The sequence below is a fragment of the Calidris pugnax genome, unplaced genomic scaffold (genome assembly GCF_001431845.1).
Source record: "Calidris pugnax isolate Ruff unplaced genomic scaffold, ASM143184v1 scaffold38, whole genome shotgun sequence".
NCBI classification, from domain to species: domain Eukaryota; kingdom Metazoa; phylum Chordata; class Aves; order Charadriiformes; family Scolopacidae; genus Calidris; species Calidris pugnax.
In genome coordinates, this window is record NW_015090995.1 from 17,275,903 (window position 1) to 17,302,837 (window position 26,935).

A 26,935-nucleotide genomic window follows, 5' to 3' on the forward strand; every position below is an offset into this window, starting at 1 on the left:
ATTTGAGTTTTAACTCTGCTGCTTGGATTAACTAAAAGTGTGTGTATTACTGCCATGTAATTGGCTGCTTTCCTATATTTCTATTTCTGCTTATTTTTATACGGATGTCTTTGCAGCGTGACAGAATAACAAGCCTCAGAAGATCAGCAGTGAAAAAGGAGAAACCACTCATTCAGCATCCTATTGACTCTCAACCTTCTATAAGTGAAATCCCACTTGCCCAGGCACTTGCTGATGAGCGTTGCATGAACTTATCAGAAAAAGAAGTTATGGATCTCTTCGAAAAAATGATGGTAAGATGTTGTGCTACCTTGTTTTATGAGGTTTTAATTTGTTTTCATGTTGGTGTTTATTATGTAGTAGTGATTTTCAACTGTTTTTGTTCTGGAAGTAATAACTACTTGGGAGGGTATAGCACAGGACTGATAGACCCAGCTGAACTGGCACATAAATGACTGAGTAACTCACAGAATGCTAGCATTATATACATTTAAATTACTTAGTCTAATTCTCAAGAGAAAACAAAGGCAAAAAGCAAAAATAAAAATTGTAGCTTGTTGATTGCATCAAGGTAGCCTCTAGAGACCTTAGTTGCAGCAGTTAGATGCTGCTGTTGAAGAACAGTTTTTAATAAAATTAAGTAAATACCTTTGGAAAAGTGTAATTTCCATTCATAAAATCTTAATGTATAGAAAACTGAAATTTTGTATGGTCTTGAATATTTGCTATCTTAAGATCTTGTCAAGGTTTGCGATTATTCACAAGCAAACTTTTCTATTAGTAATAGAGAAACAAACTTTAGAAGTAGGTATTTATGAATTCTGCCATGCGTGTTGGTGTTGATACATGAAGTATCAGGAAATGCAGTCTTTTGGGTTTTGATGCAGAAATACTGTTTTCTGTTCCATTTCTAAAATTACTGTAAACTTCCACAGTTGGTATGGATTAAGAACTGTCCTGTTCCATTTAGTAGTTCTCCTCTGTTCAGTGAAGTAGTGAATCTCTTTTGAAAGATAGGATGAGTGTTAATTAATACTTGTTTGAGTTTCTTGTTAGATTAAGGGATTAATTTTTAACTTTTCCAAGTAATGTTAATTGAAGCAGGCAATAGGTCTGTCTTCCACAGACTAATAGTTCTTTGAAAAAACTGTTAGCTAGTAAGTTATTACAGTAACATTTACTGGGTTTAGTTGCTAATCTGAGGTTACTTTGACTTTTAATGGCAAGAATAGTCATTACTAGCAATGACTACATTTTGTATTTAATCCAGTTACTAAACTGAAATGGGCATCTTTAGATTTACTATAGCAGAACATTTTGCTTTTTATGTTTGTTTTAAAAACATCAGTTGGAACATTCACATCTACCCCTGCCACAAGCTTCTGATTAGATAGTGCAGGAATGGTGTGCATTGTGATAAGATTTTATAAAAACCACAGGAACCTCAGAAGAGTTAACACTTAAGGGATCAACTTGAGGTATAGAATTTTTGATTTTGTCCTCCTTTGTAGTTTTATTTCTTAAGCCAAGTTTCACTAATGGTAACTACCCTTGATGCAACTATAATTTTGGCTAAGTCTTGAGTACAGCAAACACTTGAAGTGATGGGATTAAATGAGAGAATTGGGTAGCTCAGAATTAAACAAACCGAAACGCAGATAAGCTGGGAAAAGCCACTTCTGTTTGTTTAAGAAAACGAATATGAAATTGACGAAGGGTATAAGAAGTATGAAATAGAATCTTGATGTTGTGTGGTCTGTTTCTTTACAGGAAGACATGAATCTAAATGAAGACCGAAAAGCTCCTTTAAGAGATAAAGACTTGACCACAAAACGTGAGATGGTTGTCCAATACATTTCTGCAACTGCCAAATCTGTAAGTAGTCACCTCTCAAGGACAGATGAAAGTAAGAAGCTGAGCTTTATGAGCGTTATGCTTGTCAAGCTGGAAACTTCAAATTTTTTTGTCTCAATTTATCTTCTAAGAGTGGTAGGAAAAAAATATCCGTATCAACTAAGATACTTCTAAATGCTTGCAGCTGTGTCTGAAGGGTTAGCTTGTATTTCAGTTGTTGGGCAGTTTAAGAACTTCATGCTTTCTTGTAAACCATAAGAAATTGCAACTCCAGTAATGGAACCTGAATGTATTTCTGTGGAATTCATTATATGAATTTTTGATACCAGAAGTTCTTGGAAGGGATAGCATGACTTTATGGTTTCAGTAATGACATCCATATTGGGTGTACAATTTGCAGGGAATTAAAATATTGAAAGTATTTAAAATTGAAGTACAGTCAATATTTTAGGTTAATTTGAACATGTTGAGTACTGTAGCTGGCTTGAAGACTGTGTTAAATAATCTGCTAAGTTAAACAAAATAATTACTTGAATGAAAAGATGGTGTTAAAATAAGACCTTTCATTCATGTTGGTAATTCTGTGTACTTAAGTTGATAGATTATCCCTTAGTTGATGAATCCTTCCTGCAGAATTTTTCAAGTTTTGTCTGTTTTGGGGTGCCAGAAGTGTAAGAGAACCACTGGAAGCCCCAACATTTGTGGAGAAATACAATTGAAAATGGTGAACAGCTGCAATTTATTTTCTGCAGTGGGACTAATAGTGGCGGGGCTATTAGTACTAATTATAAAATACGGAAGTAATGCTTCTTGTGTGTTAAAAATTTACTATGACAAATATAGTTCGTATCATGTAAATGGAGAATATGCCACAAAAATTCATGTGTGTTGGATGAAACTGAGAGATACGTGTATGTTGTGATTTCCATAAAAATAGGTTTGTCCTTATTTGTGCCACTATTTGTTATATAAAGAATTTTAAAGAGGCCAGTGGTGAATTCTGAGGAACTTAATATATTGCCCTGTTGGGGACAAGTGTCAGTGAGGGGTAGCTTGTGTTTCCAAGGGGCAGTAGTATGCTTGAAGTGTTAAAATTTGCTATCAGCATATTTCTTGAATAAAATTATGTAATGCATATGAATTTATTTGGAAATCAGGATGAATCTCATCCTTTTTATCACACTTCAGTTACCGTATATGATAAAAGGTTACTGGAAATGAAAACTATGTGTGGAATAATAGTTCAAATACGTAACGGCATCACTCCTAGCTGTTCTACAGAGCTGAGTCTGAGTGCTAAATACAGATAACGTTAAATAATAATGTGTTTCTTGGTCTTACTTGCCAGTTTATTTCACTGTGTTGGTGTCTGCCTAATGGATCTATAAACATGGACTGCAAGCAGTATGGTTGACTTGTTTTTCTTTTAACATCTAAAATCAGGTCACAGAGTTAAATTTAAAAAACCTAAAACTACAATGGCATGCAATTAATAAATGCAGCTGTTTTGGATTGAAAATCACAAGCTTAAGTGAAGAATACCTTGCATTATCATGTGAAGATGGTGATTGATGTTTCTGAGATGAGTGATATTCCTGCATGAGTTCATCTTAAACACAATCCACAGTCCTTTAGTCTGTCCTGGAAGGAATACAGTGCTTAAAGCATGGTCTAGCTAAACATATAATTTATTGGAGAATTATTCAAGCTTATGCAGTGAATATTATGAAACTTCCTGTTAATGTACTTTGCCCAGACTATCTTAAGAAACTATTAAGTACGTGTTGTAAGGTTTTTGTCTTCATTTGATATTCAATGTTAAATCTTACATTTTTCTTAGTAAGTAAAAGTATTTTATTGAAGCAGTAGAAGCTTTCACAATGGAAGTACTTGCTATTCTTTCCAAAAACGTATTTGGATGATGTTGATCTCTCTTACACTTATTCATATCAAACTATAACTGCCTCAAGTACCATAATTTTGTAGCTGAGTAAGAAAAGCATGACTACCATTGCATGGCTAACTGCTGAAAATGCTAACAGATTGCATTACTACTACCATATCTGCTGCAGCATGAGAAATTTATTAGAACTGGGGATATGTTTGCCAAAATGTACTAACAATTTAGGGGAAAAAAAACAAACCACCAAACAAAATCCCAAAATATCCTCATAGAGGAATGTGCACTTTGAACCGAAGTCAGCGCCAGTATGGATGTGTTATGCGTAAGCAAAATGTTTTTCCTAATGGAAAAATGGCTTGTATCAAAGTCTGTGTGCTTCAGTAAGTCTTTTTTGCAATTGAATCACAGCATTTGAATGGAATAATTTAAGGTTGTTCAGAAATATGAATGACCTTTCTGTAGTGTGTTACCTTAATTTAGCTTTTAAATAGCTAGCATCTTAACTGATTTAAAAAATACAAAAAGTACATGTCAGATGTAAAATGTTGATTGGGATCTTACCTCACTTTCACTGTTAATTTCATCTTCTGTTTAGTTGAACTACTAATTGAATACCACCCCTAAACAATTTTTATGGTGTCATGACTTGTCAAACTTGTTCTTCACACCATCTTCAGGCTTGTCTTCCATGAAAATGCTGATCGCATTCAAAATGATCTTTCTTAAAATTTCCTACCTTTTTCTTTGATCACAGACAGTTGTTCATCTGCCTTCCTTGTTTATACTGAAAATACTTAGGCCTTTTCTTCTGCTTAGAGCTCACAAAGCACACTTAACAGCTGATGTGACTTTTCTTCCAGTTCAGTTCATGTTTGTTTTAGTTCGGCTGTTGAGCTCTCTCTGCTCATTTGAAAATATCACTCTCATTTGCTGATGTTGTCTTAACCAAATTATTTTTAAATTTGGTGCTTCATTTTCTTTGCCTTATGTGCCGTCTGCAGCATGTTGACCATGCTTTTCTGAAACACTGTGCTGTCTTCGGAGTTCCAAGTGAGAAAGAAAGCTTGATTTTCAATGGATCAAAAAAAGCTTTCCTGTTCCCTTGCTTTCCCGTGCTTCTGATCTTTTCACTCAAAGAGAAAGATGGTTGACCATGGAAATTATACTTGGGAAATGGTGAAGGCTCAAAATCCGGTTTCAGAACTGAACTTGGTGACTTGACATACTGAATGAGTTGAACATTGGTGGAAGAAGGCGGCAGTAAATTAGGAAAATAAATTATCTGGTGATGACAGTCCATCTTGTGCTTCTATAAGAAGCCTCATCAGGAAAAGAAGAGGTGATTGTGAAAGGCTTTCAGGGACTTGTGTCTTCTGAAAAACTTCCTAAAAGAATAATGGAAGAGACGAGTAGAAAATGAAGGTACAGTCAGGTACAATCAAATTCAGATATCGGAACAAAATCATACTGTGTCAGGCACTTACTCAGATAAAAGTGGTTATTCAATAAGCTGGCTGCTATTAGGTTGCAGCCAAGAGCTGGCAAGGAAAGGCCTAAAATATTTAGACAGAAGTTCATAATCCTGGTGTTCATATGAACACGGTCATTTGTGCAAAGAGAGAGAGCAGGGCAGAGAGATGTGCCTTTCTGCAGAGTTCCTTCCATGTAAAGTCAACTCTTGTTCATGAATAAGCAGAGAGACTGTTCCATGGTAAAAAAAGATGTCATTCTGTAAATTGCTGTTTAATTATCCATGTAATTAAAAGCATCCATACTGAGCAGTTGAAGAAAAATGCCACATGAGATTTTCTGAAATGTGAGTTAGATTTATAACTGTAGGCTATGTTTTTGATTATAAAGACTTAATTAAATTCAGTGATGACATCATCTAAATAGATCAAAAGCTCCATAATAAATGAAGTTGTTACACATACCAGGAAGTTAGCATGCCATTAGTTTTTTCTGTAGTTTTCTCAGTGTCATATATAAAATATATGACCAGATAATTATAACAAAATGGCATATCTCTTAATCTTTCAAGATGTCAATCTAGGTATTTAGTTATTTGTAAGTGTTTAAGCTACTGATGATTCAGCAGCAGAACACAAGAATTTCAGATTTTCTCTTACAGTAGAACTACTGTTTTCCTGTTTAAGAGTTACAGCGTCTCAATAGTTTGATAAAGTAATAAGAGAATGTTAGCTACTACTAATGATTAAACCCTGAGAAAATTGTGTGTTGCTACATCCTACTAAGTACTTTGCTGTGTTTATTTATATATTATTATTATCTTTTTTACACAATAACCTCTCTTGGCTGACCACTGCATGCAGATAGTCGGAAGTAAAGTTCCGGTGAGTATGAACATGATAGTTTTGTTTTTTTCTTATGAATACACTTCCATTTTTGAAATTAGGCTAGAATATTTTGGACTTTTATCTTGGATTTAAAAGTTCAATGGGCATAACTGAGTCCTTGTTTTATCAAAATAAATATCAACTATCTCAACTGTGTTTGTCTTGCCAGTAGAGGATCACTGATTGCAGTTTTGAGGGATCTGTTCTTAAGTTTTCAGCAATTTATTGTCAAAATACTTTAGACTTACTGGGAACGGATCTGTTCCTCAGGAGAAGCAAATATAATTTAGACTTGTCTTGCTTTTTATTTAAGGCAATCCTTGAAACTTGAAATTTGCATTATTTGGCTTACTTCATTCTGTTCAGATGTGGGGATTTTTTTTTAATGTCCCAATTATTAGCATTCATAGCTAGTGGAAATGTCACCTGCTAGATACCAGTGTGAGAATAAGATTAACATAGAGAATTCAGAAGGTCAATTAATATGCAGAAGATGAGATCACTCACCATATTATTTCTTTTCTTATGAAGTCCTCAGCTACGTTTTATGTTAAGCCATGGTTGAATTTAGTGTGGTTTTGTTTTGGTTTTTTTTTTTTTAAAACAAGTATTTGGGACTTAATTTCTTGGACTGCATTCAGCAAATCTTACTGGAAAAAAGGATTTGTTTGAGAATAACTACATATACATTTAAATATATACACGTTTGATGGCTGAAAGCAAAGATGTGCTTTTTAATTATGGATGGACTTTATTTTTGATTGCAGCCTGAACAGGTTTTTTCGGGTACTGCAAGGTTTTTCTCCTTAGGCCATATTCAGTACTTCTATTTAGTAGTAAAAAGAATAAAGAACAACTTATGACTTAAAACTGTCTAATCATTACCTCAGATGTACTTAAATAGTTAAGGATATAGTGCATAGGGATGAAGAAATTGCTGTTGGCTTAGCTTTATTCAGAGTGGTCTTTGAAAGGCTTCTCTGTCTGTATTCACCAGTAGTTTTTAGTTTTGTAGGCAGAACTGGTTTGTATGCCAACTGAGAAAATACCTAAGCACAGTGAAGGTACAGGAAAAATTACTAACTCTTCAGTTCAGTGTGTCAAAACCAGTTTCAAATAATTCCTCCTGCCATGTCATTTCCTTATAAGATGAATTAACCTGAACAGCTGCCTTTATTTTATAAAGAATGGGTGGCAGAGAAACTCTGTAATACCTGTTTTCTTTCCTGTGCCTTTTAATTCAGAGTCTGATGGAGAGCAAGAATAGTTATGCATTAAAAGCATGTTTTTGCACAGATAACTTTCAAAATGGTAAAATAAGAATGTCCCTCTTAGAGTATGGCATTTGCATATTATTGCTTAAAGAATGCACGCATCTGGGCGCGCTGGTTCTCAGTAGGATTCATCCCTTGGGAGTTGATGGTATCTGCTGGCACATCTAGTTACTTTTCTCAAGATTTCCAGTGGTTAGGAAGGAGAATAATTTTGGACTGTTGGATTGTAGTGACAATTGCAGAGAAGAGGTTTGGCTGTTATTTGGGAGTTCAGGGCTTTAAGTTATTTGTGTATTACTTGGGATCTCAAGCACTGGTACCCACTTGTCTTTTTAGCTGCCTGCAGGGTAACCTTTCCTTGCTTTTAGAGTCAATGATAATTATATTGAAATGGCAGCTGCGCATCTTCTCTCTGTCTGTAAGGCATTAATGTGGGTATCTAAAGTAAGATTAGCTTGTTAGTTTTGTTTTTAATGGGTTGAATGAATACATTTGCTAGTATCTACAGGGTGAAGTGGATATGAACTGTGTAAAGTTCCAGTTTCTAGTTCGGGAGCCGATCGAGTATTTCCTCATAATTTGAACAGAGATACTTTTCCAAGTCAAATGTGCAACAGCTAGAGTATATGTGGTTTTAAAAAACTAATTGAAAACACTTTCACTGCTTTTACTAAAAACAAACAAACCACCCTCACACCCCCCAAACTTGTATTATGTGACTGTTATTGTGCTCTAATTAAAATACGGTGTTTTCTTTGCTTGAGATAGAAACAAAATCATATTAATAGAGAGCACGCAGAAACTTCAGTTAGTCATTGGCGGGGGGGAAGTGTAAGTTACTACTTCGACTTCTTTAATAATTATTCTGGTACCAATTACCTGCTTCTGTCTAAAGAGTGATTTATTTTCTAAATTACAGAACACGTATAGTGAATTGGATAGAAGCGACTCAGTATTGTGAGATTTCTATTTCACGTACTGGCTGCCAACATTCTCATGGAAGCAATATACCTATAATGTCTTCAGCTGAACTTGGCTTCAGCTTGAGACCTAATGAGGTCTGAATTGTTTGATGCCTCAAAGAGGAGTAGTTTGTGCAGGGTTTTCTGATCGTGTATTTGAACTGTTACACCCCATCCATTTGGTTCAAGTGTGCTCCACAGTTCTTTACCACCAAGTAAATAGAATATCTGCTTATTCCCTACAGAGGGCAAAAAGCTTTTGCTTTTTTCCATTTTGCTAGATATTGGTTCTCAAGCTTGTTTACAGGCTTCTGGTGGTACATCTGTGTAGTGTATAAAGCTGGACATTCGCTGAGTTCTGAGCGAGGAATTTCTTTGTCTAGATAGAAGTTTTGAAATCACCTGCAGGTGGAGTAGAGTAAGATAAACTGAAATAGAAATCTCTAAAATATTTAACTGTTGCCTGATTTTCTAAATATTTTTTTAAAAAAGGTTTGTGTAGAGAGAAAACTACGCTTAAGTTTTTTCCCTGCTATGTCCCGCACTGTAAGGTGTCTGTCTTGTCTCTCTATCACTCTTGTCACTTAAACCCTGAAATGTGTCCTACAAACAGATTTGAATAAATTAAATTTACCCCCTTCATGGGAAAGCATACTAGGTTTTCTTTTATGTACTTGTTTTTTTGTGAGACTTCCAGGAGTTCCCTTTAGCTTAGTTTTTCACTAAAGCTTCATCGCTTCTAACTTCCTCAGATAAGAATTTTTAAATGTGTGGTCCGGGCTTTCATTTGAGAATAATTCTATTCCTTATTGTGAAGGTGACTGGTCGTAAAGTAATTTCTAAATTTTTGGATCTTATGCATTGACGTTATCTCTGGAAGTTCTGGTGTGGGATCGAACCCCCTGAGTTTCTTTGTACTTAGCTTTTGCATTTGTCTTTATTAGATGCTCGCATATAAAGCATATCTTTCACTGAGATCTTGTACTTCCCAGTAAAGGAGAAGTGGATGTATTACTATCTGATTCATGTAAAGGCATAGCATTACTTTAAAATAGTATTCCAGTCAAACTCTCTTTGCATAGGAAAATTGAAGAAATAGCACCTGGTTGTAGCACTTAAATTTGCATGGCTAGAAGTAAGAGTGGATTGAGACTGTGTTATTTTCTGCAATCAATTTTTCAAAGTAATCCTGTTAAGCTGAGAATTCTCTAGCATAAATTGGAGTATTTGGGTGAAAGGTTTTGAGAATGGGTTTTTATGAACCATCTTTAGTGATCATCTGTTTTGAAAAGGAGAAAAAGGGCAGAGGAGATTAATATTTATTGTTATGCAATTAAAGGTGCTTAGTCATAGAACCAATGAAGAAGTGTGAAAGATACTATGAGGAAGAAAAAACTTCTTCACAGTGAGGGTGGCAGAGCCCTGGAACAGGCTGCCCGGGGAGGGTGTGGAGTCCCCTTCTTTGGAGATTTTCAAGCCCCGCCTGGATGCTCCTGAGTAACGTGCTCTGACAAGCTCTGGGTAGTCCTGCTTCAGCAGGGGAATTGGACTGGATGATCTCTATGATCCCTTCCAACTCTAAAAATTCAGTGAAGCTTAGGAGCTCATGCTGTTGAGTCCTCTTATAACCTATTGTAACTGAGGGAGTCATAGGCCTTCTGAAAGCAAGGGGCTAGACAGAGGAAAGGGGCCTCACTAATAGAGCCCTCCTTGACTCATATAAAGAGGAGGCAGCAAGAGCACACCTTGGTTCAAATAACCACAAGAAATGATCTTTTTGGAAAAACAAATACATCTCGCATTCTAGATTGCTTTTCAGGGCCTTGTCTAACCTGTAATAGCATTTGACTGAAGTTGCCGTTATCTCGTCTCTTTATAGATTTTGTGGCTTACATGTGTTTCTGTTGTCGTCTTGTACTTTTAGGGGCTTGGGAGTGGCCGTTGTCTGAAAGAACAAAAACTGTATCCAGTGTTGTGTAACAGTGTGCTTTAGTTACACATAATCTTTTTCAGTTTCCAACCAATGCAAAGAACAGCATAAAGCTCGTCTTTCAGAGAGGGTTTTTTTTTTTTCCTCAACTATGATAATTTTTAAAACATGCTAATATACTTATCTAATTTAAAGTCAGTTCTTACTCTTTTAAAGATAATCTCTACCCGTTTATTTCTTTTTCCTTTGGTGGAAGAGCATCTCTTTGTTTAGGAGGCTCATAGTGACAGGTTTTACTTCCTTTATATCTTATTTCCTTATCTTTGTCTGTCTTGGTCCTTCGATGTGTAAGTGGCATGCATTGTTCAGCTAAAGGTGCTGTATATATGAGGAGACTGTTGTCTTTATACATTCACAATGTGTCAGATTTTTTTTTTGTTTGTTGAGGTGAGGACCAACAATCTGAAAGCATATTGTGAACATTTACACAGTTCTGTTACACACATTAATCCTGGAATGTATGTAGGTCAAAATCATTAACTTAAATGTAGACAAGTCATTTTCTCATCAGCCATACTTAATGCCATTTTGGAAAAATGAATGGTAAGAACTTGAATTTGAGCAAACCAGAAACTTCTTAAGAAGTGTAGCGCTTTGAAAGAGAGACAATGAGAAGATTACAGTAGTTGGAGAAGGTCCTGATACAATTAAAACCAAATACATAGAACTCCTATTCTAGGTCAGGCATTTTACATACTGCCTTTGCACCCATGACATCTTTATCAGGTTCTCTTCAAGAGACCATTTAGAGCTAAGGAGCTTTGGGAACTGCACGCTAATCATCACCACGCTTCCGAGATAAGCCTACTTTTCTGCAACTTGTCAGAGCTGTACGAAAGATTAGTTGCACCCTTTGGTTAAATGTTTTGTGTATTCCTCATGGCTCTAAAAACTGATTATCAGGTATTTTAATACTGAAATACCTTGTAGGTAGTTATTCTTCTGTAATAGCACCTCAGCAGGGAGATGAGCTCTTTGTTAAATCTTCCATGTGATTCTTTTGTACCTCCCGAGATCTCTATTACTGTCCCAACATGGAATTATGGTCCAATTGAGTCGTGTAGTTCCATGTTTTAAAAAACACCGATTTAACAGCTGGTGGATACCAGCTCCTTTTCCAAGTAATTTTCAGTGGCTTATCTTCTTCCTTTCTTTTGGAGAAGAGAGAATTAATTTCAGAGTCAGGATATGTCCATAATGATAATGCACTGCTTTTTTGAAATAGAAGACAGGTACGGTAGGGAGTGATGAGACAAGCTTAGTAACAAGCACGGAGGTGTTTGTGTCTCTCACTTTTTGATTATTTCTAATACAGGGTGTGAAGTAGATCTTAAATGAGAGTGTGTAGCAGCTGAACGTATTAATACAACTAAATTATGGAATTAAATTTGTATATCCAAGATGTAGTGCATGCACTTTACATGAAGTAAAGAAAATTCCAGAAAAAATATTTACCCTTGTGATGCAAAACCTGAACTATTCAACAGTCATGACAAATCAAAGTCCAGTCAGGTGTCTTCAATAGCTGTGCAGGGAAAACAGTGACTTCAAAATTCGTGTGGAAATACTGGCTTTACATGTTATCATCTAAATGCCACTATGATCAATATAACATTAAGCAGCGTTCTGTCTTCTGTGATAGGGTGGACTGAAAAACAGCAAGCATGAGTGCACACTGTCCTCACAAGAATATATTCACGAATTGCGATCTGGAATTTCAGAGGAGAAGCTTCTTAATTGTCTAGAGTCTTTGAGAGTGTCTCTAACTAGCAATCCAGTCAGGTGAGTAATAATATCTGCTGTAGTTTTCATCATGCTGTTTTTGCTGAACAATAAAGAGTTGTGGGGTTTTTTTCTGAAACCAGCGTAATTACGCTAATGCTTGTTGGCAGGAGGAAGTAGTTCTGAGCACACTGCAGAAGGATAAGTGAAATATTTGCAACTGTCTGCAATATGTTCTCGCCTTTCACAATGGTCCTCAACAACTCTAAGTTGTTGGAACTAAGCACTTGTCTTAATGGTTGACTGTGTCTTCCTGAGAAGTGAGACTTGCAGCAGTGTCTATGAAGGGATGTAAAACAGTATTGGAGACAAGACTTTGCAAGTTTTACATTTAAGACATAATTAAAAGTATTTTTCTTCCATTTTCCAGCTGGGTGAACAACTTTGGACATGAAGGTCTTGGACTTCTGTTGGATGAATTGGAAAAGCTTCTGGACAAGAAACAGTAAGAACTTGGATGATTTGAAGGAAGGGTTGGGGGAGCTTGTAAAGATTGTTTATAATTAAGTTATTTTCCTCCTCCCTTTCAAGGCCAGAAAGTATTGATAAGAAGAATCAACATAAACTTATCCAGTGCCTCAAAGCATTTATGAACAATAAAGTAAGAAATATTTTCATTTCAAATACTTGTAGCATGATGGTTTTTTGTTGATTAAAAGATTTGTGTAGCATGCTGAATCTCAGAAAGGGAAGGAAAGCTTCTATATCCAGTGTCAGCGGACTCTTTGGAAACACACGTGTCAAACTTAGTGTGACTTTTTGTTGAGAGTCCATTTCATGGACCTTTCTGAATATGCATTTTGTCTTACTTTTGATAAATATTACTGATTTTTGGAAGTAAAATACATTTTATAAATTCAGTTTTCAACAAATGTTTGGTTTTGTTTATTTAATGTTTTTTGCACCTCATTTAAAATTGAATAAGATTAAATATTTTTAGCTACAGTTTTTAAGTTGGTAGGTACTAGGCAAATAATGAAACTTCAATCTAGTTTAAGTTGTATCTAACTTGCTTATAACATGCGCTACTCATTTGTGTAAAGTGTGAATACTGTTTCTAGAAGTTGACATGTTAAACTTGTAATTTTGCTTTATTCGTAACAAAACTTAAAATGTTGTTATAGTGATTTATTTCCCTCGCACCTGTAACAAATACAATTGTGGGTTGAAGTTACTTTTAACACCTGTTGCTGAGTTTAGTAAAATGAGACAGAATAGCCTGTCTGAGGTGGGAAAATTAAGCTTCTGCCCCTGCTATTCCTTCACTTAGAGTGTAGCTTCAAAGAATTAGATATCTGATTTACCAAGTATCCTGTAATTAATGAAAATGAATAAGAATGCTACTTTTAAATAAATGCCAACATTTAGGTTTTTTTGATTTATCTGTACAGAAAGTGAGATAGAATATAAAATAAATAAAGAAGATAATTGTTTCAAAAAAGAACTTCAACCTCTATCAGTCATTGCATGGAAAATAGTATTTTGACTTGCCAGGAGCTTTTACAGTTACAGGAAAAAAAAAAACCCACGACTCTTTCAGGTGTTTCAGATACAGATAGAAAATAAAAACTAGTTTTAGTTTTGGTGGATAACTGATTTTACAAGATAGGGCATCTTCCTTAGATACTGACTCACTCTATTTCTTAGAGAAAGCCTCAAATGTAAGCCTGGGAAGACTGACTTGTTCCCTAAGCAGGAAAAGCTAAGAAGGTTATAGTAAAGTGTTGCCAAACTTCATATGGGGAGGTGTGTGAGGATTCTTAAGGATCTGAAGCCCAAAGATGATGAATATTCAAGGCAAATACAGTCTTTTCATTGTAAGCCCTTTTTTTCTTTAAGTACGGATTGCAAAGGATTCTAGGAGATGAAAGAAGTCTCTTGCTGTTATCAAGAGCAATTGATCCAAAGCAACCACACATGATGACTGAAACAGTGAAAATACTTTCTGCTATCTGTATTGTTGGAGAGGAGAAGATGTAAGTAAGACATTGAAACAAATTGGGGGGTTTTGGTGGGGTTTTTTTTTTAATGCCTATGAGTTGTCAGTTTAGACACAGGTGAGGAATCTTGTCAGTGAAACAAATGTAAGCTGTTAAGTTGTTAATTTCTTAATTTCTTAATGTTGTTTAAATGAAGAGAGACTTTCACCTGTTCTGATGCATTAATTTAATATTAAATCAGACAAAAGCAAATGAGCAGAGATCTACAAACTGTAGCTTGAGCAGAAAGTATGAAAGGACTATGATTGCTTACTGTAGGGAAGACTTAATGAGCCGTTAACTGTTCATAAGTGGCTGCTGAAAAAGGAGTATGTAAGTTATTTCATATATATTCCTGATGCGTATGATCAGGAATTGTGAACTTTAATTGCCACAAGGAAAGCTGTCTAATTGAAATACCATTTAGAGCAATGTGTGTTACCGTAGGAAGCTACTGAGCCTGTTATTGTGGGCAGGGTTGAGATTGGGATGTCTCCCCTGAGGATGACAGATGAACTTATAATATTTGAAAATTACAGATTTGATACCACGTGTTGAGATTTTTTTCTTTAGTGTAGAAGGTAACATTAATAATGTAGAAATAAATATAATTATGGATTTTATTAAAATATCTTCTCTCTACCTAAAAGTAACAAATTTGACAGGGGCAAAAAGTTTTCAGTTGTAGCTGAAGTTTTGAATAGTTGAAGTTATGGAGTTAGGTAGAGCATGTTGATGAGCTTTTTAAAACATCAGCATACATTTGCTTTGAATTACTGAGTGTAATTACTGAGTTTAGTGAAGGCTGAAAATAGCAAATTCAATGTATTGAAGGCAATAAATAAAATAATTTTGATTTCTGAAAAGACAACTTATTAGAATTCCCAGGTGTTAAACATGTCAACTAGTACCTAGTGAACAGTCTTGCATGGGTAATGATCTATTTTTTTTCTCATTGGTTGTGTTTTAGCTGAATCTTATTTCACAGGTTTATTTGCCTTTTTTTTTTTTTAATTCAATATTAACCATGTAGATATTTAAGTACTTGGTTCTTAGCTTGTTTTCAACTTTCTGTAGGTAACTGTAGATAAATGCATTCAAATTCTGTCACTGCACTGAAATCTGGAGTCATGTAAATAGTTGGCTAAGTATCTTTAAAATGACCAAGCTGGCTGTGCTGTGCTTTTTGACAGTTTATTTTTCTCTTAGTCTGGACAAGATTTTAGGTGCTATAACAACTGCTGCTGAAAGACACAATAGGGAACGTTTTTCTCATATTGTTGAAGGACTGGAAAACCATGAATTCTTACAACTGCAGGTGAGTTTACTTTATGTGGCTACTAATACTTCAGAAATAATCTAAAATATTAGAAAACTGTGTGTTATTTTATTATGTTTGAATTATTTACCAGCAAAAGCTTGTAGTGCTATTACTCCAGTGCTCAGTAAAAGAAGAAAAATAAATAAAAATGGCCTGCTGATACTAGGTTTTCTAATCATTAATAATGTGAAACCAAGAAACTAATTTCCCTGTCCCAAAAACAGGATTAAAAAGTCTTAAACTTACTAAAAAGAGAGCAATTAGTGGTATTCCTTTTTTTTGGATGCCAGATGTAATGCTCAAGTAATAAATCTGTGGAAGCGTTTTTTTAATCTTTGTCACTGCTTAGTGTTTTTGACCAGGAATTTTGTGTGATCTAATGGACCAATAGAAATGCAGCTCCAGTCTGTCCTCTATAATGTTTTAGTTATTGTTGCTGCAGCCCCGAGCAAGTTTGTAGTTCAAGGAGTTGGAGGCACTGCTCCCCATATATCTCTTGAGTTTAAGAAAGAAGCATGAAAAAGTACTCCTAAGTTGTGTTGCTTCTTTAAGCACTGCCTTTCCCTCCAGCCTTGCCCTACCCAAAGTAATCAAAAACTCCCATACTTACAGCTTTGAACTGATTCCATTGAAATAATATATTTGTAAAAAGACAGAACAAGTTAGTGTTCTGCTCTTGAAACAAGTATTTGAGTTGAATTTAGATTCACAGGTGGAATGACTTAACTGAGCACACACTTCAAGTATTTTACCATTTGAAATACTGGTGGGAGGAAGGTACTTCTAGTATTGTTCACCTTTTTGTAATATTGCCGAATGAAGAAATAGATGAGCATAGATCTTCTTAAAATAGTGAAGTATTTTGAAGAGTGTTTTTGTACTGCATTTTTCTAGGAACTGCAGTCAAAAGTTTTATTTGGGTATGAAGGACTTAGGTAACATTTATTTTCTCCCTGATAATGAAAACTTAGGTTAAATTCTAGCCTCTCTCTGGTAAGTTGAATGGTTAACTTCTTTTTTTTTTTTCTTTTTTTCTTTTTTTTTTTTTTTTGGAAAAAAAATAATGACACAAGGACAGTGATAACTCCTTTGTCATTTAGTTATGTGAGAAGTAAATTGAGTAAAACTACTAGTTCTAGATATTTAAAGCTCCATGTCATCCAACATAGCCATTCTCTTAACACAGCCATCCTCTTACATTAAACAGAAATAAGCCACAGTTAAAACTGGTCAGTGTCAAGTGTGGGTTTTTTTTGGTTTTTTTTTTAATAGCTTTCACCTCCAGTATACTGGCTTTCTAGTCAGTTGGAGATAGGCACATCGCTTAATGTAACTATCTTTGTGCAGGGAGTGCTTAGATTTCAGAGAGTCATGTGTTGAAAAGAATTACTTCAGGAACTAGAGTGCTATTGCCCTGTGGGTAGTGGAGTAATTTACTTTTTATGCTAACCTGGCCTTTTGAGTCCTTCTGTTATAAAATGGAACACTGTTTCCTTAGGATAGGCATGCCAATTTCTTCCTTTGCGAAGAAATCTGTAAGATACACATGCAGCTGTGTTACTGCAGCTGGGACTCCTGGCAGCAGTATATGCAGCCTATTAAATATTCAGATATATAATAGCTATGACAGATTTGGAGGGTATGTCTCCATTTTTGGCAGGGCACCTTTTGAGATATCATTGCTGCTTTTGTCAACGAGAACTGTGTGCATTCCTTGGTGTGTGTTTGACATCAGCCCTGCATCAGCCTTTGCTGCATCTCTAGGGATAATCTAGTGAGTTTTAAAAATTGTTGTTATAAAATGAACAGTCTTCTGTGCGAGTGATCTTTACTGAGTCACATCCGATGTCACATGTTCATTGCTACTTATGTGTCAGTAGACAGATTTTTTTATTCTCTGTATACACCTGATAGCCCAAGACTTTTGGTTGCTATTAGAATGCAAGCTTTTTTAATTGCGCTTTTTTTTTTAATTACAAGTGTTCATTTAGAGAACAAGTGGCTGAATATCCTATTTATAGATGACTTTGACTAATTTCCTTCTCTTAATATAGTAATTATACAAATTTTGTATTGCAAAGGTACCATGGCTAAAAGGCAGGGCAGGTATACTTTTCTCCATTATTGGATGATGTATATGTCAGCTGTAGTTATCTTAACATTGTTTACTGTCAGTAGCTCTTGTTTTAGAGCTGACGAGTTAATGATGTTCAATGAGTTTCAATAAATGATATTCTAATCTTAATAATGCCATCACAAAAGAATTCATTTTGAAGTTGTATCCTACTTTATGTTTGTGTTGATTTAAAACAAATAAAGAAAAATAACCACACAGCATTCCTATGTCCTCCCTCCCTGCTGCCTCCTCCCTTGCCCCCCCGCCCCAAAACCCAACTTACACATCAGTAAAGGTACAATTGCAAGACTCATTAACTTGTTTCTGACAAAATTGTTCTTTACTTGTAATGTATTAGCACAAGCCATTAAGCCAGAGTCTCTTCTGGCAAAAGCAATCATAGCAGATGGCACCTCTTCTCTCTATTAATTTCAGATTGGACATGTACTTTGGCTTGTTAAGTCATGTCATAGTAGTAAAATAACGCGAATCATTCAAGCGAGCATGATGATGCTACGTTATTTGAAGATACAGCAGTATAAAGGGAGTGCCTTTGAAAGAGTGTTTTAATAGAATTTTAAGACTCCATAAGGTGTTTCATTAAAACTAAATAGTGAATGTAATTAAAACAGGAAGGGTGCTTTTATCTGACTTCTTTTTCACTGCAGCTACTGATTTTTATTTATTTTTTTCCTACTCTAATGCTACTTCTCTTTGCAGTTAGTCTTTTACTAACCTTGGTGTTTCCCTGGAGTCCTATTTTAGTCTTTTAATGTGTATCAGCACTTTTGGCATTATGCTATTGTCTACCTGTTTTAAAGTAAATCAATTAAAGTGCACAGCTGCTCAATTAAGGCATTAGCCAGTATCCTAAGACCTCAGGTATTTTGCTAAAGTGCTGTGCATGGATAGAACAGACACCTGGTGATGCGACTTACTTTGTCTATGGATGTTTTTGGGGTGGGTTTTTTTTTTTAAATTTTCAATTACTGTAAAACCAGGTTGTTTTCAAATTAGTGAATACTTTGGAGAAAGGAGGAGTTGGAGTGTGGAACTGTAGTGTGGGAATGAAGTGTGACCCTCTGATACAATTTTGACATAGCAGAAACATTCAGAATATGAAAACAGAGCAGTATTTGGTTAATTTAAGCAACATCAAAGTGATGTATGTGTGCTGCATAATAAATAATATTAATTTCTTCACATCGGGTTTTATGGTTTTAAAATGAAACTGAAATAGTCAAACAAAATATTTATTTTCATTAGATGTATACTAAAATTTTTTGCCTGTATTTCTGGTAACAGGTAGCGTGTATGCAGCTCATCAATGCCCTTGTTACATCTCCAGATGAACTTGATTTCAGGATACATTTGAGAAATGAGTTTTTACGTTGTGGCCTGAAGAAAATATTGCCGGTAAGTCGTTTGTATGTAGGAACTGATCACAGTCAACTGTTTGTGAGTGTTGAAGATGACTGAATTGTTTCACTGAGAGTAGCAGTTGTGAAAGATTTGAGGTGGGGAAGGTCAGACCTGGAAAGTACTATCAATCAAAATCTGTTTTAATTCTGCATAGTTGCAAATTTAGGCTCTTTTTAGCTATGTAAACCAGAATGGTAGTTGAAACAAGTCAATGTATTAGAAATCAAATTAGTACAGTCAAATTAAGCATAAAGAGCTCAAAGCACATGTAGGAATAGGGATCTGGCTGTGTAACCAATCTTGGATTAACTTTCTTTGTATATGCCGTTCCTGTTGTTTTCTGCGAAATTTGTTTTTTCTTTAATCTGCCTTCTGAAAATATATTTGGAGTTTTTAAGGAAAAATCCAGTTGACTCCTTCACTCTCTCTGAGACTGTGTATCTTCATGCAGTGGCAGAGAAGTATGCCTTTATGGGTAGTTGTGTATGAATATTTGTGACTTGGGGGTAGACATATCTTTTAACCAAGAAACCATTCTGACACTTAAATCAAGAGCATGTATCATTAAGCTGCTCAGCAGTTGCTCACAAAAGATGAGAGAAATTAAAGAGTACCTGCTTATATTTGTCTGAAACAGAATTTTTACTGTTATGATTTTAAGACACAAAGTTTTTGAGCATAAACATTTGCCAGGAATAAAAACCTTCAGTTTCTAGCACCTTCAGATTTGAAACTTTTATTGATGTGTGTATGTTAATTTATCTTGGGTTATGTATTTAGGCTGTTTATCATGTAGATGTAGTAATGTGATCTACTGTCTTGATTTGCTATAGAAAATCTGAAAGCCTGAGGAACTCTTAAGTTTTTTTTTTAATCTACTGAAAGTTAGTTTACACAATCAATGAATGTTTAAAAACTTTAAGAAGTGTGGGTAGGTTAGATGGCAAATAAACTGACTTGTCACAAATTGTGATGGAAAACTTCGTAGTCTGTACTGACATACAGATATGAGTTTAGGAGCAATTTAGTGATAACATATTCTGAAAGTGGTGAACAACTATTGTGTTGAAATTCTGTCTCTAGTAAGTTTAATTAATGTTTCATATAAGCTGTTATATCAACTACAATAGTCAATACCATTTTGCTGTTCGTTAATTTGTAAGGTATTAATTACAATATACCCATTGAACTCAGATCATTAATTGTGCAAGGATTGAGTGTCCAAGGTAGAGGAGGTTTTTTTGCATTAGAAGGCAACTTCCGTAATGATTAAGTATCTTAAGAAAACTTCATGCTCATATCTGTGCTTAGGATACATGGTCAAGAAATTTATAAATGAGAGCTTCTTGATGAAAAAAACAATTGGGAGAAGGATCCATATTTCTGTCTTAATCTGTTCAGATTTGCAGTAGCCTTCTCAGGTTTTCAAACATTAGGATTGGTAGCGTTTCTGGTGTTTTTGGGGACCAGAAATGGCTGCCATTCAGTTTGTGCATATCCAGTTATGACAACTCCAGGCCAATTTGCTTTTAAAGCCTGGAGGGCATTCACACTAATGGCTTTTGAACTAGTTCCCTTTTTTGTGATTTGCCTGGTAGGAAGCTACACCTGGCTCTTATGTGCATGAGAGAAATTACTTGTATTTCTTACAAGAAAAACAAACTTTTCCCTGCCCCAAGTACTAATTTCTACTTTGGTTTTTTACTTTTCTTGTAAATATTACTCAGTGTACTGTGGGTGTTTTTATGCTATGATCTAGATTAACTTAATAACAGAAGTTGTAAGCATATCTTTACGGTTCTTTAGGCTTCTTTATGTTCACTTTTGTTAATGTTTTGAAATATCCTTATGCTCTGACATTTACAAGCGTAAACTGCTGACTATGTCTCATTAAGAGAACTCAACTCAATGAGAAGCCTTCATGTTTGTTCTGCAGTCCATACCTGCAAATGCTGATATTTTGCCTTAATTTTTCTCAGCTGTGCAATTAGAACAAAATAGCCCACCTTTAGTCCAGTTCTAAAGGTTAATGTCTTGTATTTTGTCATGATATAGTCTTTGAAGGGGGGAATTATTGCTTTAAAAAAGGGGAAAATTAAGATATACTATGCCTTGAAAAATAGGACTTGAAAGATAAGGAAAATGAAGAGCTTGATATTCAACTGAAAGTGTTTGATGAGAACAAAGAAGAAGACTTAATTGAACTGTCACATCGTCTCAATGATATCAGAGCTGAAATGGAATATCCTTTATAGAGATCGTGTTATGACTTGTTATGTCGTTTAGTAACTGTATTAAGCATAAGTCAGAATGCTTTACATGAAGCTTATTTGTCAGTATTGTGTATCTTTAGATGGACTTTTAGGCAGATATCTTTCCATTTGTTTTTTGTTTAAAAACTTATTTAGGAAGTTAGTACTTAAACCTTTTATTTCCTTAATAATGTTTGCACTGATGTGAATGAAGTATTTCATCTGCTGTACAATATGTTGAAAGATACTTCTTCTGAAAATTATTTCTTGTCAATTCTCCAACATTTCCTACTCATCAGGAATGATTACTATGTCCGGTAAGTGCTTACTGTCAGGTTTGATTTTTTGGAGGGGTAGGGGGGGAAGTAAAAATCATGACCCTGGTAAGCCGAGTAGCTCATAATCCCCCATGAATAGTTGTTCTGTAACTGATGTGTTATTTGTCTTTCTTCTCAATGTTAATTAAGATTGTCAAATATAATAACGTTTATTTCAAAGACTTGAACCTTATTCTAACACCTTCATCCCAGAATGTCTTAACTCCTTGAGCACTTTTTCCTTTATTCAAGTTTGATAGCTTCATGACTTCAAAGAACTTGAAAGTTAGTTATATAACTAATGTTGAAAAATACTTCCACAGTGCCTTGTATCTTCTCTTTTCAGTGTAAGCTGCTCTTTTGTGCACCTCATAGTGTCTTAGCAGTGTCAGAGTACCACATGCAACACCTTGTTTTAAGAAATAAATATTTTGTTGTATAGGGATGATAAAAACAATTGACATGCATGATAAAATTAAGAAGTAAAAAATATCCTGTTAAATCTTCAATTTTCATAGATTTTTTTTTAGTTTAGAATATTATCAGTTAGGTTTGAGAGTTTTTTACTTTGAGAATTCAATGGTATGTGAAATTGACAGGTAATACCTTGCACTGGTGAAAACTACAGATTTTGAAGACAAAGTCCCTTAATCTTAGAGATTCCTTCTGCTGTTGTGTAGAAATATATATCAGGCAATCAAGTTAATAATTGACCAATTTTCTAAGTCATTCAATACTGGAACTGTTGCCAGTCCTGGTATTCACTGTGTTGAGATTGTGCTAAATAATTCTTGCAGCATATATTGAAAATACTAAAGATATTGTTACTTTTATTATTGTCAGGCAAAGGATAAATGAGAAGTGCACAATATTTTGTGGAGTCCCGAACTTCAGATTTTCTTCTGAGAAACAGACAATAGTGCTTCATTAGCTGGAGTACAAATAAGACTCTTGATCCTTTTACTGGCAATGTATAATTCCTATATTGAATTATACATTGAGTATACTGGGAGTTAAAGATGCTCCTTTTTTCCCCCTTCATGTTCCATAAATAATTGTTCATGTTCTTACTGTCTTGTAAAATGTTTTCTTTGCTAGACCCCAGTATTACAAGATAATAGAAGAATGTGTATCACAGATAGTATTGCACTGTAGTGGCATGGACCCGGATTTTAAATATAGAGGAAGAATGGACGTGGATTTTACTCATCTTGTTGGTTTGTATACTATAGGCAATTTTACCTTATTTTATTGAAGTGCACTTTTTTCTTTGTATGCTTCGGTCTAAACTTAAATTGACTGTGTGAGTGTTTTCAGTTTCGTGGAAATGTGTGTAAGCTATAGCTGTTCTTGTGGAGAAGGACAGACCAAGCTGATGAAGTTTACTTCTCCAAATTAGTCTTGATTTATACCTGAAAACAACAGTCTTAATAACCAAAAATTGCCCATGCATAAATTATGTGAATTTCAGATCTGTTAGAAATGCCAAAATTACATTAAATCCATTGTTAGTGGATATATAATTGTTATATGGTTCATTCGAGGAATATTTTCTATAATATTTTTCAAGTATTTGAGGTTAGTTTAAGGTTAGTTTAAGGTAAACTAATGAGTTAAAGCATTGAGAGACTGTGGATGCTCATGTCACATAGGAAAGAAGCAGATGAATAAATAGTATATCATTGAAATAGCAGTTATCAGCGTTTAGAAGTGTTACTTTATGTGTTTCTTAAGATTAGTAGGATAGATTATGTTCTTGAAATACAAGGGCATCTCTAGAGTAAATATTTCATAGGAGGAAGTAATTGCTCTTGGAGAACTCATTCATTTGGAAAAATGTTTTTTTGATTATGTGGCACAAGCATCAAAGAAAGGATATTGCACATGTTGACTTTGGCGGGGTGGAAATTATTTTCTAAAATATCCTGCATGTCTAATAGGCATTTCTTAATTTCCTAATTCTCTGTTTCTACTGACCTGATGGTTTTAGGGACAACTGGTTTGTCTCTCCATACCAATTCCTATCTATAATATATAGTTACTTGAGTTTACCTCACTTAATATTTAGAGTTTTACATTGCATGAGAAGTCAATAGAAGTGCTTTGTATCTTTGAGTGAGGATTCACAGTCTGTCTGAATTCTCCTTGCCTGGAAAATAATTTTACTGAAATAAGGAAATGCTTGGTTTTGGTTTCCTAAGCTGGAAAGGAGGCTTTCTGGTTTGAAACCTCAAAAGTAATTATTACTTCATACTAATCGAAAAAAACTTTTTTCTTATTTAGTAATAGACTCATTTAAAAGAGAGGGCATGCACATTGAGATCTGTGATGATTCATCTTCACCTTTCTCAGTCTCTCCACACCACTTCTTAAAATTTATAAATTTTGCTTATCAACATAATCCACCAAATGTTTGGTCAGATCAACCTAGTAATTCATTGTGGTTTTTGTCTGTTGGTTTGTGTCATGGGGTCATAGGTTAATTATGATTGGAAGGCACCTCAGAGCTGTGAGACCTTTTACCTGACTTATGTGTGGTATTTTATTTAAATTCCAGATGCATGTGTGGACAAAGTTAAAGTAGAAGAGAGTGAAAAGAAAGCAGCAGAATTTTCCAGAAAGGTAAGTGCTAATTATCGCTCTATTTAAGGTATGGAACAGAAGCCTGGCAGGAATACAGTAGGCTTGTTTCACAGCAGAAACTTAGTGGAAAGGGGGAAATAGTGTTTCTTACAGGCAGGCTGTCCTTTCACATTTAAGAGCTCTGTGCATTTGGGGTTTTTCTCTGTGTGCGTGCATGGCTGAGATAAAAGTTATTCTGAATTCAAAAGCAGCTGAGTAGTGTTGGCTGCAGATATCTTCACTTGTATCATCTGCTGTAGATAACTGATGGGACAATGTTCATAACTTTTCACCTAGCTTTCATGTAGAACCTGAAGAAACTTACTGAAAAGCAGTGTCATTTACAGATTGAAAAAGCATCAACTCTTTAGGCACAGAGATGCAAACATTAAAAGACTGCTTCATTTCCTTATGATGCCCATGGATAATTTATTACATTATGAGGATGAGTAATTTATTTCCTTATTATTCATGTTTAGGAATCTTACAGTGCATTTTGGAACCTGTTTTGCTAACAGTCTGGGGTTTTTTTGTCCTTCTGATGACATTCTCGTATATTAGAAACTTGATAACTAGGTCCTGTTTTGGTCTTGGGCAGTTTTCCTTTATTACTAGGTACAGGAGGGGTTAGACATTTAAAGTGATTTCTATAGGAGGAATTGCAGCTCAGTGTATTTCTTGTAACAAAACTTTTGGGAGTGTTTCTAAAAAAATTGATGCTTATCCTTCTGCTTTATCACTATTGGAGTTTGTGCTGAAAATATTTTCAAACAACATGGTTTCTCAAGTTACTTAAATTCCTGTTTCCTCAATTATGTTAATGGATAATTTGTTAATTTCAGCTCATCACATCCTGTCTAAGGATATGAAATGCTTAATGTACTATATTAGCTGCAATAGTACTGAAGTTCATATACCATGTTGTTTTTAATTAAAAACATTCAAAACTGTGAATTTTTTTTTCTGGAGTGGTCTAGGGAGCCTTTTTGCAGTCCAAAAGGCATTACATGTTCTTAAGCATGATGATTACAAATTTCAAATGAAGGGTTGCATGCAGTCATTAATTTTTCTATCTCCAGTGTTAAATGTGGATGCGTTTTTAATAGGAGGTAAGGTGTCTGAATGTTATAGAAAGCAAATAGTTGTCATGCTTCCCTGCAGAGTTGTTTATCATAATGTACTTTGTTAATGGCAGTCAACACATGTTCATCCTAGTGGTAAGTGTTTTGTTTTGTTGTTTTGTGGTTTTTTTTTTTTTTTTTTTTTTTTTAAAAAAAAAAAAAAAAAAAAAAAAAAAAAAAAAAAAAAAAAAAATTTTTTTTTTTTTTTTTTTTTTTTTTCCTGTGGAAGAATGAAATAACAGAAGCTTTTAAAGACGCTAATAATCTTTTCAGCCTAGCAAACAGCAGTGGGATGAAAATGCACAGCACAGTTCTCACAATCATTTGGTAAACTGGAATTCTGTTTTACATGGGGACATCAAGACTAAAGGGATCACCGACTTAATCGGATACCTCCCTTCTTATGTTACCTTAAGGATGATACTGCTGAAGCTGCACACATCTCTCTTTAGATTTAATCTCACTGAATGAGATGTATACTCCAATTTTGTTTCAGAAGTCTGCAGTGTTCTCTTGTAGGGGGGAAGCTTACAGTTTTACTAAGTAGTGGGATCTGAGTGGAAGAAATTATGTGGTATTAGAAGAACACATACTGGACAAGTACTTCTTTTTTTTTTTTTTAAGTTAAAAGTGCATCTATTGCTGTAGTTGTGATATTGTTCAAAGAATTCCTGAAAACGTAATATCTAGTGTGGACCTAAATGGACAAATGCTTCTGTATTGGTTAATCATTACAGTTTGATGAAGAGTTTACAGCTCGACAAGAGGCACAAGCGGAGCTTCAGAAAAGAGAAGAGAAAATCAAAGAACTTGAAACAGAAATCAAACGGCTACAAACCCAGGTAATAAAACTAAATCACAGTAAGTTCCACAGTTGAGTTGAATTTTTCTTTTTAAAAGAATTAAAAAGAAATTGCCCTGGAATATATTGTCTCTGGTGTTTGAAATGTATGTTATAGCTGTATTGATTTGTTTTAAGCCAGCATAAACTACTAAGGATAGTTAATGGAGGTAACATTTTTCAAATAGTAGTATATTCAACACCTGTCACAGATATTTGCTTTATTGAGGAAAAAATTTCATCAGGCTATGAACAGTTTGAATCCAGCCTGACTTCTTTTTCTCCAAGTATTTGCTTCTGTATGTTTTCCAGAAAGTGTTTGTTTTGGAAGGCTTTATACTTGAATTGCAAAGGTGGAAATCATGATAGCTGTGTGCACCATACACATACCTTCCAGCATGTGCATGCAACTGATAACATCAATATATTTTTTGAACTCTGGATGTCAGATCGTACCCACTTCTAATGTGAATATTACACTAGCTTTATATAGTCTCATAGGTAAATATATCAAAAAATGCCAGACTTTATGGAAGGGAAAGTTGACACTTGATTTCAGCAAAGCTGATTTTACTTGCATTCATTTCCTCAGAAATTTTGCTTAACAAGCACCAAAACTTTATCTCCAAGCGATCTGTCACCCTGTCCAGAGTCACTTGTGAAGCAGAGAGGACGAGAAATGCTGTCTGTTGAGCCCTCCCAAATACCTCTTGGGTTTCCTTTGTTTAATGGCAATGAATTGGGTTTTAGAAAGGTCTTTTATACCTATTAGGAACCAACAGATAGTACGATTTGATGCTTGTGCCTCAGCCTGGCTTATTT

At 34.8% G+C, this 26,935-nt stretch overlaps 1 protein-coding gene across 3 annotated transcripts in view; it reads left to right on the plus strand.

Annotated features, from left to right (window-relative positions):
• DIAPH2 (diaphanous related formin 2) overlaps nucleotides 1-26,935 on the plus strand; it is a 235,680-nt gene that overhangs the window by 21,136 nt on the left and 187,609 nt on the right. For 2 of the 3 annotated variants that reach the window (XM_014955198.1, XM_014955200.1), the window contains 14 exons: nucleotides 117-293; nucleotides 1,771-1,875; nucleotides 6,091-6,111; nucleotides 11,983-12,122; nucleotides 12,493-12,567; nucleotides 12,654-12,723; nucleotides 13,962-14,098; nucleotides 15,311-15,419; nucleotides 18,844-18,954; nucleotides 21,084-21,202; nucleotides 21,413-21,529; nucleotides 22,628-22,746; nucleotides 24,087-24,151; nucleotides 26,010-26,114. In XM_014955198.1, coding sequence (XP_014810684.1) covers nucleotides 117-293; nucleotides 1,771-1,875; nucleotides 6,091-6,111; nucleotides 11,983-12,122; nucleotides 12,493-12,567; nucleotides 12,654-12,723; nucleotides 13,962-14,098; nucleotides 15,311-15,419; nucleotides 18,844-18,954; nucleotides 21,084-21,202; nucleotides 21,413-21,529; nucleotides 22,628-22,746; nucleotides 24,087-24,151; nucleotides 26,010-26,114 — 1,470 coding nt within the window. The remainder of the gene's footprint in view (nucleotides 1-116; nucleotides 294-1,770; nucleotides 1,876-6,090; nucleotides 6,112-11,982; nucleotides 12,123-12,492; nucleotides 12,568-12,653; nucleotides 12,724-13,961; nucleotides 14,099-15,310; nucleotides 15,420-18,843; nucleotides 18,955-21,083; nucleotides 21,203-21,412; nucleotides 21,530-22,627; nucleotides 22,747-24,086; nucleotides 24,152-26,009; nucleotides 26,115-26,935) is intronic. The other variant, XM_014955199.1, reaches the window with a different exon arrangement.